This window comes from Diadema antillarum, unplaced genomic scaffold (genome assembly GCF_040938485.1).
Source record: "Diadema antillarum isolate AM-2024a unplaced genomic scaffold, OU_Dant_1.0 seq00000386_RagTag, whole genome shotgun sequence".
In the NCBI taxonomy this organism is placed as follows: domain Eukaryota; kingdom Metazoa; phylum Echinodermata; class Echinoidea; order Diadematoida; family Diadematidae; genus Diadema; species Diadema antillarum.
The window spans coordinates 284,490-298,325 of record NW_027271384.1 but is presented as its reverse complement, the minus strand read 5'-3'; the positions used below and the strand labels follow the sequence as shown (position 1 = coordinate 298,325).

The following is a 13,836-nucleotide window of genomic DNA, read 5'->3' as shown; positions in this document are numbered from 1 at the left end:
GACTAGTACCTAGCACCTCACACATTTGCATTTTTATTGCTTGAGGATTAAAACTGCTACTCGGGGTGGGTTTTTTTTTTCTGTAATTTCAGAAACGCACCACTTATACATGCATTCAAAATGGGTAGACACACATCATGTTGTGTCTTACACAGAACTATGCAAACATGTCTCCTGGAGACACTGTGGCTTCAAATCTGGAACACAAGTCCCCAGGTTTTTTTTTCAGCAACTTCAATCTTTATAATCTTACTAGAAGATGAAGATGAAATCAAGAGGCTGTATCCAACATGGCAGTCTGTGCCAATGTGGTGTCCACTCTAAAGCCCCGTTTTAACAGACTTTACTACGCCAACATCGGAGGAACAATGATTTCTCACTATGGGCAATAACCCAAAGGAGAGATCAAGGGGTACAATGTACCATTTTAACAGACACACACCAAAAACCTTTTCCGGGTAGGTTTCCACAAAGGGGATGTGTTTACTGATGCAACTACCCCGCCCACTGGCCAGCGCCGCATGTCTGTAAACAAAACATATTTTCATCACTGATCTCAACTACATAGAGATCAGTTGTTACAATCCGTGCATGTGATCAGCACGCAGTGTGTTAATTATATTCTGTCTGCAATGTTGCACATGCTTGTTGAGTGTTTCAAAAGAATGTTACCGCAGTTGCCTTCTAACAGAAGCGCTTTCCAGGTAATGTCAGGGTGATGTCAGGGTAATGTCGTAGTAATTACCCTACATGGCTAAGGTAGAATTTAGAAAACATTACCTTAAGCAATGTGCAAGCAACATTTTGTAGTGACAATTTCTACATGCAAGGTAAAAAAAAAAAAGATACCTAAATACCATCTAGATGTTGTCACTGTAACAAGACTGTCAAAATGGGGCTGTAGTCTTCTATCTGCACCAATACACATATATTTTATGATTTCCTGAGTATACTTATTGCATGGTACAGTAGACTCTCATTGTATAAAATACTGATTTTCCAAAATTATGTTACAAGTACATGTACCTGGTAATTATCTTTTGTCCTAAAATTTTTCCAATTGTAAAATTTTAAAATTAACCAATTCAAAATTTCTCTTGTATTCCATTTCTACTGTCACTTTCTTAGAACATATTATATATTTTTGTGACAAAAAATCTTTTTCAATACAGATGTTTTTATACAATGACAGTCTACTGTAAAGTACATATAATTTTGATTTGTTAGTTATTTATTCATTTTAAAAAATGTATTTATCTTTTCTTTTTTTGCTATGAAAGAAGGCTTCTCTGGTTAAAAATCAAAGTTAATCAATCCGACAACAAGATTGCCACACCCAGTCAAGCATTGCGATGATCTTACTGACTACTGGTCACAGTGGATCATGACCTTGATGGCGCCACCTTCCCCCGTCTTGGCAGTCTCAAAGGCTTTTAACGTCTCGGTGAGCTTGAAGTGGTGGGTAATCAGCGGCTTGACATTCACCTTCCCAGTAGCTACCATGTCCAGGGCAGTTGGATAACTGTGGGAGATTAGGGTCACGAGATTGTTATCTGTTTCATTACAGTGGAGCCATGCAATGCTTACTAACTTCCATTATACTTTGAGCGTCAATAACAGTCTTGTTCAGAGTGCAACTGCTTGCATGAAAGACAGACACAAACATTTACGCAATGAAATGCATGAATACCTGTCTAATTCGGTGTCTACAGATATGCTGTACAATGAAGGTATCACGATTTCACATTGTGTCCGTGTTTGATATGTTTTACCTTGCTACAAGAAAAACACACAAATCAGACTACAAATGGACGCATTTGGAGCTATTATCAATCAATTCTACATCATAATACTCTAATTAACTTATCAGTGTTTCACTCCCTTCATGGTGCGTTACAAGAACTGTATGTACTTTCAAGGATAGATGTAATGCAGTTACCACTAAACATTCCTGTCAATTCTATTTGTTTACAACAATCTTTGTAAACGATTGGATATAAGAAAAAGTAGATAGGATGTTATGCTGCAAGTACAGACAAGGTAATATGCAAAACTTGTAACAGAAATTCAAATTGTCATTGCAAGTGTGGAGACTGATTTGCAGTTTTTCATTCCATTAATGACCGAATGAAATCAAAATACATTTAAGACAGAGAGATTCTACTTACCAATTGACATATCTGAATATTCCCCTAATGTCCACTTCCTTGACGGCTGCAGTGATGATGGGCAGAGTGAGTTCAGCAGGGCCCATTCCAACCAAGACCAGCACGCCACCCGGCTTGGTTGCCTAAACAACACAAAGAGGTTTAATTTATGGCTAAAACAATTTAATACATTATCTACCTCATACAGTATAACAGCTCCACAGGATACTGTCATGGTGTTTGTCAACAAATTAAACAAACCTGTAGATGTTTTCAAACTCACTTTAGTGCATATTGTATGTATTATGAATTTCACCACACTAAAAAAAAAAAGATTATTACAGTTATAAATCCACCAATCCAAATCAATCAAAAGACAGCTTTGCATCAACTTCAAATTGTCAAAATCTTTATGTTCACGATTTTTACATATGACATACACTTATATTTGCTTCAATGTTTGAGCCAGATAACAATGATGACACAATATCATACACGTTTAGATAATATATACCCCTTATATTAATATTAATATTGATATACAATACAATTTGGTGAATGCACAGTCAACATGAAAGATTGATAAGATTTAGAAAGAAGTATTTTCCATCTACAAAAGAAAAGCCATTGATTTCTCACCTTAGACACATTATACAGCATTTTTGTGTTACAGGAGGTGAATTTTCTTTTCCCTTTCTTATTTTAGTTGATAATTTCACGAATACCAGATGACTCATGGAATTCACAAAATAAAAAGCACTCTAAAATATACCACACACATAATACTTTACATGCAAACATCTGCTGAGAATATATATTTTTCCAGTGGTGCCAGTAATCATACTGTTACTTTACTTTTTCAATGACATCACTGAAGGTATGATGTACAAGCAGGATAGAGAAAAGTTGCTGATAGGAACATCTTAGCAGAGGTACATTTGTATCATTCAAAAGTCTTTGACATGGGCATTAAAGTTGCTGTATTGACGGAGGAATTTTGGCCCTAGTAATTTCTTCAAAAAAGTAAATACTGTAAAACACACTATTTTTGCAGCATGAAATTTTTGCGAATTGTAGCCGACGGTCTCTTTCACGGCATGAAATTTTTGCGAATTGGAGCTGACGGTCTTTTTCGCGGCATGACATTTTCGGAAGTTGCCTCTAACATTCAATGCGCTTAGTGTAGACAAGAACTTTCATGTGCATTATGATTTCGCGAATCTTGGCTCTCGCGAAATTCCCGAAATTAAAATACACACAAACATTCCTTGTTTTACAGTAGCCCATTTAATCCCACATTATTGTAATTGAATGTTGCTGCATGTGAAACCAGTGGGATTCAGAATACACAACAGGACCGAGCACTACAGTAGTCTGAGCATTACAGTAGTCTGTGCCCTGAATGCTGGACAAAGACTCCATGGGTACTGCTCTGGGATTGTTGCAAAGCCTTCGGCTTGGGCTGATCAGCACCCCATGCAACATCAGGGCAATATCTCAGTGCCAAATTTCTTCATACTCACATGAATTCCTGTCTGAACCGCAGGGGGTGCTCCGGTGCACTCGATGGTGATGCTGGGCTCATCCCCCAGGGCAGCATGAATGCGCTTGACCATCTCATGGATGTCTCTTGTGTCCACACGAATGGCGTGGTCAGCACCCAGCTCTGTCGCCACGTCCAGACGATTCTGTTCCAAATCTGCGCATCATTTCGAAAAATCTATCTTCAAATGACCGACTGAAATACACATTGACCTAATGCAGTAAAATGACTAATTCTGGTTAAGTTAGCCAAGAATATTGACACAAAAGCTGCTTCATGTTGACAATATTTCTTTTATTCCTTCAATACGCAAAAACTATAATTTAAGTTTGTTTCAGGCAAATTTACTACAAGGAAACCATTAATGTCCACTTATTTGTCACTGCTGGCGATCTGACACTGAATGAAACATTGGCATAAACAGATTGATCTTTGGGTTTATTGCCACTTGGTCTATTATCAGATGGTCTACTTCCTAGTTCGTCTCACACCACTATGCTACACTCACTTGATCTACTATCAATTTCATCTAATGCCAAGTTTGGCTACTCATCATTTTGTTTAATGACCAGATGGTCTAATAGCAGTTTTGTCTTCTTGGACTTTTCCCCATTTTGTCTAATAAACAGTGGGTATTACACGAAGTGGGCATAGCCCATCTGGAAGTAGACTAACTGGTAATGAGCCTAAGTGGCAACTGGACTAATTGGTCATTAGACGAACTGGTTGTAGACGAAACAGGATTAGACCATCAGGGTGGGAACTATATGGCCACTAGACGAAGTGGGAGTAGACCAAGTGATAGACCACCGATTTTTGCTGCAATCCATTCAATCATGAAACTGCCTGAAAAAGTAGAAATTAGTGATGTATGATATAAGCACTGACCTGTAATGGCAACAGATGCCGCTCCCATAGCTTTAGCAGTGAGAAGATTTACAAGTCCAATTGGCCCTGCAGATAGAGAAACAATCATGTGAAGAAAGACAATGTCACGGCTTGGCACACAGCAAAGATATATAAATAAAAGATATTGCAAAGAAAGTCAAAACGAACTATTAAAACACACAGCATGATGTAAGGAAATGTTTCACTTACAATGTAGTTGACACAGATGGTAGAGTTTCTCTTATTCGTCTATAGTCATAACACTTGCATAAACTGGAACTTCAATGAGAATATGAAAATTGTCAAATGATATCTCTACTGACAGCCGAGATCGACACAAATATTGCCTGTTTGTTGGCCTATTTCAGTATATAGAAAACACATGAAAGATAATGTTTATGCTCATTCTGCGCAGTCGTCTAATGGTAAGTGCCTGCGGGGCGGGATGTTGCCCAATGACTTGATGATGTCACAAGTGGCCTACATACGTGTATTTTCACAGCAGCCTAGGCATATACACATGAATAAGCATTATGTACTTTCATATCCATGGTGATAACTCATGTTCCATGTCACCGAATTACATCAAATTCCAGGAGATACTTCACACCTTATTTCCAAACACTCTCAGGTAAATTTCAACCAAATCAGTTTTCAGAAACTGGTGACATTAAGGATAAATTGCATGTTGTTGTTGCTCAAAACAACTCACTCTCACTCTCCGCCAGCTTTGCGGCATACGCTGCTTGCATAATCTGAAATAAAAAAAAATCGAAATCAGAAATTGATACCTGCTGTCCTTAATGTACTTGAACTATTCACTTTTTGTGAAACGGCTTCAAAATCCATTCTAAAAGTAATGGCGGGAGATGATGATAGCAAGTAAAGTTCCTGTTTTAATTACATGTGACAGAAGTCAGTACATGTACATGTGTACAATGGTGCATGCATTGTCCGGCAGGTCAACCTCCTGGCAGCAGCTAATCAGGCGGCTAACGAAGGGAGCGCACAAGCAAGTTACATTGATGCGAGTACTGTACATCATGTAGCATGCAATGTACAGTCTAGGTGTAGTACAGGGCATGCAGTCAGCGCAATGGGTGTGACAAAAGCATGGAAAAATACAACTCTAACAACTAACAACAATATCAATGCCATGCAAATCAATTCCCGATGTTAGTATGTGTAGGTTCAAGTCGCGAAATGTCTTCATTTCTCTTCATAACACGAAAAGTTTCTTTAAATGACAAGTTCACCTTCATAGACATGTGGGTTGAGTGAATGCAGCAATATTAGTAGAACACATCAATGAGTGTTAGAGGAAAATCGGACAATCCGTTCAAAAGTTATGAATCTTTTAAGTTTCTGCTCAGTCACGGCTGGATGAGAAGACTACTATAGATTGTGATGTCATATGAGTACAACTATATAAAGAAAGTATAAAGAAAATTCAAAATATTCTCACTTTTCTCTCATAATAAAAGAACACTCGACTTCTCTCTTTCAGAAGTCAGGGGGAATAATATTACCCCTAACATAAGTCATTAACAAGTCGAAGAAATGTGCACTTTATTCAAAAAGTCAAGTTTTGTGAAATTCTGTTTTTATTTTCCTTATATCGTTGTACGCATGTGACATCATACACTGTAGTAGTCTTCTCCTCCAGCAGTGATTGCACAGATATTTTGAAAATTAATAACTTTTGAACGGATTGTCGGATTTTCCCCAAACTTTCACTGATGTGTTCTACTAATATTGTTGCCTTCACTCAATCCACATGTATATGAAGGTGAACTTGTCCTTTAATTCTTTCATCTGAAGAGATGGCTGGATAGCCCACAGTCAGCTGTATTAGCTGGTCTTCCATGGGGTCCAGAAGGAAGTGAGGCGGGACCACTTCACTGGTTTAAGCACCCTACTCTTTGTGATGAATGAATGAAGCGGGACCTTTAGCATGCACGAGTTGTGACTCTTTCATACACGTGACCTCCATTTTACTGCATGTCCTATCCAAGGAAAGTGTTTTGTCTCTTACTAGAGGGGACAGTATTTTTACACACAACACTGCTCATGGATCAACACTGCTCAAGAATCAAACCTGGGTCCTTTGGATCTGGAGGCAGGTGCTCTACTGACTGAGCCAAATCACCACCCTTATCATGTATCATAACTATCATGCAGGTGTTCCCCCCCCCCCTTTATGTAAGTATGCAGCCGGCGCTCAAGCTGCAGCAAATGCCATCACCTACAGTGGCATCTTCATTCTGCTTTGGGGTTAAACTCACCTAAATATCTGTAATCACTGTTTGAATTCAAGGATCATGATTCAGTATTGTCTCCTCCTTCCTCTTTTTTCTCAAATCGAGAAAGTCATCTCCTTTTTTCCTTCAAGCAATTGCTTTCGATCAAGCTACACTGCACAAGTACAGTATGTGTAGGGAGTGAGGTGTGCACCTACTGCCATCTGGACCACATGGACGGTTGTCAAAGAGCATAGGCCCATTGTGACATCATTAAAATCAGGTCAACATTCTTGGAGACAGTGGGTCATTTGATGGTTCACGTTTTGAATCTTATTCATAATTTTTCACTCAAGATCACAATAAGCAGCCAAAAATGGGGATATTATCTGTAATACAGTATGAAATTTCCTGTGTGAACATATCAAATTTGACAAAGAAAAAAATCACTGAGGTTCCAGTTTAAGCTGATCTTTGTGTTTGAATAAAGTATTTACACAAATGATCCAAATAAAAAATAAATCCTCAAACACAAGACAGTAAGAGAAACCTATACAGACAGGAAAGAAAGTAGGAAATTAATTATATCCAGATGTGTGTCAAATTACCTGCTCCACAAATGAGGACTCGGCTACCAGCAGTGACTCCAGCCCTTTTGCATGCATGAACGCCCACAGAGAGTGGTTCCAGAAGGGCCCCCTCTTCTAGACTCACATGCTCAGGTAATCTACAGATATTTGACACAAGTTACAATTATGAATAATAATGTCGCTTCTTATGACGGATTCATCAATTACATTATACATGCTTTCGTTACATATCATGACAGATAACTCTCTCAGAGCACAGACCTGTGCCAAGAGGCTCATTTCCACCCATATTGTAATTTCAAAACAACAACAACAACTCCTGGATCTGGGGGATTAGTCAGTGGTCTGGATCACAACAAAGATTCAATCATCTAATCCTTATGCCATTATCAACTTTTTCTTCAAATTTCATCCAGTTAGTTCACAACTTTTTGAGTTATTTTACAGACAAAATAACACCAGGTACAATACATCTTTTAATGGTACATTTTTACCGTAGATAAATGGAAATGACTGAAGAACGTATTAAAGGAACATGTGTTTCTCTAACACTATTCATGAAAGCATTACATAGACTGCCGAAGTGTACTATAATCTTGCAACATTTGCCCACATCATCCTAACACAACAAATTATTGTCGTATACAACTAAAACTGCTAGACCAATCCTACCTCGAAGTCATTCTCTTCCTAACAGTTTGGATTGTGGATGAGCTATTCTCATCTTTGCAATGTGGGAATTGTTTCATACCGAGATGATGTAATTAAAAGGAAGAATTGCCATTGCAGGGAAGGAGATGTTGTGTTTGACTTTGAATCATCCAATGCACTAAAAAATATCTTTTCATTATAAATCATATGTTGTGGAGAACTGTTAATTTTCTTTCAAATTGCAGGAACTGCCATAAAGGGTTTTCTAAATGAAAATGGACCTGTACCGCTGTGATTACCTTCACTCACAAATCCTTCTGGAACCCAAACAAAGCAGTAAAGATTATCTTTAAAATGTCGATAACTGATCACGACTGGATTTTGTGAATTAAGTCAACGGTCTCATGACATTTGCTCCTGCGACAATTTCTCCCATGAAATATCTGAACACAAAGCCAAACATGAATTCTACCCACAAAAATAACCCTAACCCTAATCCTAATCCTAATCCTCACATCAAAGTAAACAAAACTTTTCAAAACCCTCACCCTAAGTCTCTGGAGAAAATAAGACTGGAGCAATTGTCGCAGGAGCAAATGTCATGTCACCTCAGTCAATGCCTGTAGAAAGTGAGTATCATCTTCACTGACTGAAAATAATATATAATTGACTGGCATACTTGTAGCAAAAGTCTGCAGCGTGGCAGTAATAGCGTCTCAGGGAGCCATCTATGGGGGGCGTGGCACAGAAGGACATTTCAGGGCACAGGTTGTAGCGACCACCCTTGCAGAACTCACACATGCGGCAAGGCACACCTGGTTCAACAGCAACCCTGTCACCTGTGACGAATATGCAAATGTACAATAAATTTTTTTTTTTTAAATAGACATGCAAAAAAAGAAGAAGACAAAAACAAAAAGCCTTAGCTGTTCTACAGAAAGTGAGAACAAGAACTTGTGTAGTTAATTCATTATTATCTCTAAAATCAAGCCATGCAGTAATAGTATGCACACACACAGCTATATTCCCAATCAGAATAGCTCCTTCAGCTTTTTGTAAAAAGGCAAACATACATAGTTATTCTCCTTTGGACAAATCCTCTGCATACAAAAAGTCCCATGATAAACAAGACTCTGATCGTTAAAGAGGGGTATATTCACTCAACAAGAGCACTCTGTCATGTCAGGGCAGCCTGCTGCCAAGATGTAAATAATGGAGAAAAGGGCAAACACAATTTAAGCTTCTTATTTAACCTTTGAACCTACTCCATTATTGACCTTTGCATTATTGACTTAATACACAATTCCCATCTATGTTCATCCTCCCAACTCACAATTTTTCTTTGAGGACAAGCAATCATACATTCACCAGGTTGCTCAAACCATGGCCCTAATACACATGGCGATTCACTGCAATTAATTTGTGCACCTGTTTCTGTCAAAAGCGTCACAATAAAATTCTAAACACGCTTTCCTGCTTTGATCTCTGACTCATCATCACCACCAACACCAGCCTAGATAAAAACAAGATGACGCTTTGAGAAATCTGAAAATTATGTGTGAAGAAGATAATAACTCTCTTAAAGTCAAGAAAAATGCATATGTGCAGTTGTAGTATGTATTGGAAAATCATCACTCAAACAATTTTATTTGCACATACGTGAGAAAGCAAATACTTTGGCAGGTTGATTGTGTTTTGTAATAATTTTCCCATTTTTCACACACTGTTTCAGAGTTAACATTGACAGTATTTAAGCAGATGGAGTGTACACAGTATGTCTTGTATAACCACTGAGCAAAATTACATGTGTGTCCACAAGTATACACTTCAGAAATGACCAATTTTGTAATACAAAATTTCTCATGTTTTGAGGTTTGCTACTCCCATTATTGGTATTCATTCAAAGGCACCTCCGCCAAATGAGACTGACATGAGGAAAGCAGTTCTGTCAGTGATGATACATGATTACACAATTGTTACTGCGCAAACATTTCAATGTCCTCAGCAAGATGCACATACTCAAGTGGCGGCAGCGATGATGGGATCAAAGAAAGACCTCTGTTCATAGTCCATATTAAATGTGTAGTTGGTCCAAGCTCAAACAAATCCAAGAGCAGACACTCACCAACTTTCAGGGATGTCACCTTTGACCCCACTGCTGAGACAACACCACTTGCTTCGTGACCAAGGATCATTGGAGCCTTGACAATGAAGTCGCCGATGCGGCCATTAGTCCAGTAGTGGACATCAGAACCACAGATTCCCACTGCAGCCATCTGCAGCTGGACCTCTGAGAAGGGTCAAGAGATGAATACACCTAATAACTGTCAAAGGTTTCAATAAATTATGTTGTTGTATTTATGGTAACAAAACAGAAAGGACGAATTTAACATTTCTTTTCACAAGCTTAATAATCAGGTGTTGTTGTTACACAGACATAATTATACATATATGCACAAACGGATTTATACCACAATCATATCTAGCACATCTATAGATCCTCAGAGGCTTTCAGTATTTGTCCTTCTAATGGTGGTACTCAGGTCATATCACTTTTAAAAGGGCTATCATAACCAATCCCCCCCCCCCCGACACACACACACACACACACACACACACACACACACACACACATTGTCTGAGGAACCAGTCAGTATACTTCAATAATGTCTTCCAATTTCTTGGGTTTTACTGCACTGCTTTTCTTTTAGCTACTGTAAGCCCACTTGGATTGGGGGGGGGGGGATAGGGGAGGAGGTATTAAATACTTTGCTTAAAAATATGAAAGTCATTGTCATTATTAAGGTGGTGTTTCCACTTACCATTTTCTTGTGGTTGTGGTGTTGGGGTATCTTCCTGAAAAAGAAAAAAAAATCATGAATATATCATTGACAGAACATATGAAGAAAGCTTTTATATTTTTACTACAACACTGAAGAATACTCTGTTGATAGTTATTTAGATATTCCCATGTGGAATTGTACATAGTTATTCAGATATATGTTGAATCAACTACCCAAATCTCCCTGCATCCAGCAATTCTTCATCATCTTCAAAAAAACATCTAAAAACTCACTTTTTATACCACTGTATTGGAGCACACTTGAACATGTATGTACATGGAAACTAAGCTTTATAAATGTACTATTGTAATTATCATTATCATTATTAGACATTCAAAGGGACATCTACAAAGCACTTGGTATCTTCAAATGATTGTTCAATTTCAATCACTATTATAGAACCAGTCCATGATTATCTACTTCTACTTCTACAGTGCTTCTCATCAAAGCCTGTTCAGCAACTGGATGAGCGATGAGCATCTACTCTATTTAAGTCCATTTTGTTAATCTTATGTTTTATTGCCATGATGCATCCTCTGTGAAGACCTAATTTTGTGGTACTTATGGGTCTACATCTAATCCTAGCTGTCATTATGTCAATTAATATGATTGTAATGTCCATTCACAAAACACCTCAAACACATTGAATTTACTTAGATCATTTCAATGAGAAGCACCATCAATTTTTCATTTTGAAACTCATAAGACATGTCTTCGTCACTGCACCAACTCAATTGAGAGTAAAATTCATTAATATGGTCTGGAACATTACAAACTAACGATTAGACTCTGACATTACTTAGAGATTTATCTCCATCACTACTGTATGACTAGAGCACAAAATGTACGACCTACAGATTTATCAAGAATATAGTACGCTGTATCATGCATCCTCTGAGACCCCTTAGGAATCAAATTTCTCCCAAAGAATTTAGGTGAATCTCAATTTTACTTTGGTCCTCTTTCATAAAGTATCTAGCTAGAATAACGTAGCTCCATGACCACGCTATAATAAAGAGTAGTACAAAGCAAAGGAGCAATGTGACTTATCAGTTAACATCACTTCATAACAACTGTAAAGGCTGCTACAGTGCTAATTCTATTTCAAGTCCAAAGAGTCCAAGTGCAGGTAATGCCAATGGGTAACAAGTGCACAATTGCCATGATGGGTAATGCCACTGAATATAAATACTAACCCGTTTACACATACCACGGCACCACATATAACCAAGAGTAAGGCGACTCACTGGCAATCAGTGACATCCCATAAACTGGCATCGTAACTTTCTGTAGTCTAACGTTAGAAATAAATTCACAATGCATTCGATTTGGCATTCGTAATCAGGTATGTATGTCAAACTCAGGAGCTACGGAAATCCTTTGTGATCCCAATCAATAAAATGGATAGCCGATGCAAACAAAATGACGGTCAACACTTCTTACCAAAACAAGATTTCCCTGCGATTGCAAAACAGCTGACAAATTTCCACTTCCAGGCGTTGGAGCCATACTGATTTTTATCAACAAGTTTTAGATTATTTCGCAGGATTTCGACAACAGTTAGACTTCACGTACTAGCCTTCGCGAAGGTATCACCCCTCAGGTTGTACAGATGTGTGCGGTATACGGTGTACGGGACTAGTGTGTGGTTACCGCGGTGCGAACCGTGGCCGTCTGGCGAGGCCGCGAGTGCGTCGTTTCACGCGTTGAATTCTCTCTTCGCGTGACTCGTGGATTACGTAACGTCCATCTAGGGATGTGGAACGCCCACCTCCTTGATGGCCCTGCACCTCCCCTCTTCTGCTCTTCAAAGGAAGTCGTCAGGGATACAGCGTCTGGCTTCACGGAATCCCCTGAGGAGAGCCGATAGAGTAATAGAATAAATGAATGAATGAATGAATGGTGAATGAATGAATGAATGAATGATTGATTGATTGATTGATTGATTGATTGATTGATTGATTGATTGATTGATCGATTGATTGATTGAATGAATGAATGAATAAATGAACGAATAAAAAATAAATAAGTAAATAAATAAGTAAATAAATAAATGAATTAAATAAATCAATTAATTAATTATAATCAATTAATTAATTGATTAATGAATTAATCAATAAGAATAAATGAATAGACTCCTCCGAATAGATGATTTTTTTTTTCTATGTATTTACCTTGATCGAAAGATCGGTCTGTATCTGGTCGTCGGGGATATAAATGTTCCCGGAGACTGCGTCTGGCGTCACGGAATCCCCTCCATACGGAAGAGATCCGATAAAGTAAAAAAATAATAAAAATAAAATAAAATAGGTAAATGAATAAATAAATAAAAGACTCCTCCGGACAGACGGATTTTTCTGTCTATCCTTGCGCTCCAGGGAGGAGGCAACTTCGGAAACTCATTCCAACATAAGGACCCTTGTTCAGAGGACAAAAGGGCGAGAACTCGGGCTCAGAACTCGCCTGGGTGTCTTCAGGGACGAGAAGGCGAGAAGGCGTCATTTTCAACACTTGCCTTTTGGACTTCGTTCAGCGCAAGACGCCAAAAAAAAAAAAAAAAAAAGACTTGTTAGAACACGCGTGTTAAAATAAAGCGCAATGCGGGACTAGAAGGCGAGACACTCATTCAACGAAAAATGTCCAAATAATGAAACAAAGTGTCGGACACTTGTAACAAACACTTGTAACACGACACTTGTAACAGACCGCAGAAAAAAAGTAAATAAACGAAAATCATCATGAACATGGGGCGGCATTTTGCTAACTGACTCCTGCACAGCCAGTCGTAATGCGCAGACTGGTGGTTATGAAAAAAAAAAAGAATCAAAGAAAGAAACAAAGAAATGAAGAAAGAAACAAACAAACACAAAATGTACACCAACTTCTCTGTGAATGGGTTCTGATTTGATCCCGAAAAGGCGCTATTTTCAGTCC

At 38.3% G+C, this 13,836-nt stretch overlaps 1 protein-coding gene across 1 annotated transcript; it reads right to left on the bottom strand.

Annotated features, from left to right (window-relative positions):
* Nucleotides 1–844: 844 nt before the first annotated feature.
* On the bottom strand, nt 845–12,488 carry LOC139731867 (sorbitol dehydrogenase-like). Its single transcript, XM_071642742.1, has 9 exons — nt 12,346–12,488; nt 10,882–10,915; nt 10,185–10,349; nt 8,739–8,898; nt 7,427–7,545; nt 4,579–4,644; nt 3,671–3,846; nt 2,169–2,290; nt 845–1,522 (listed from the first exon to the last, which is right to left on the bottom strand). Exons 1-9 carry the CDS (start codon nt 12,409–12,411, stop codon nt 1,366–1,368), a joined length of 1,065 nt encoding a protein of 354 aa, XP_071498843.1. The 5' UTR covers nt 12,412–12,488; the 3' UTR covers nt 845–1,365.
* Nucleotides 12,489–13,836: the final 1,348 nt, after the last annotated feature.

Coding starts and splice junctions, on each gene's coding strand:
- LOC139731867 (XM_071642742.1), bottom strand. CDS start 12,411: ATGGCTCCAACGCCTGGAAGTGGAAATTTGTCAGCTGTTTTGCAATCG. Junction 2,291..3,670: donor CGGTTCAGACAGGAATTCAT/GTGAGTATGAAG, acceptor TGTGTTGTTTAG/GCAACCAAGCCGGGTGGCGT. Junction 1,523..2,168: donor ATATTCAGATATGTCAATTG/GTAAGTAGAATC, acceptor AATCTCCCACAG/TTATCCAACTGCCCTGGACA.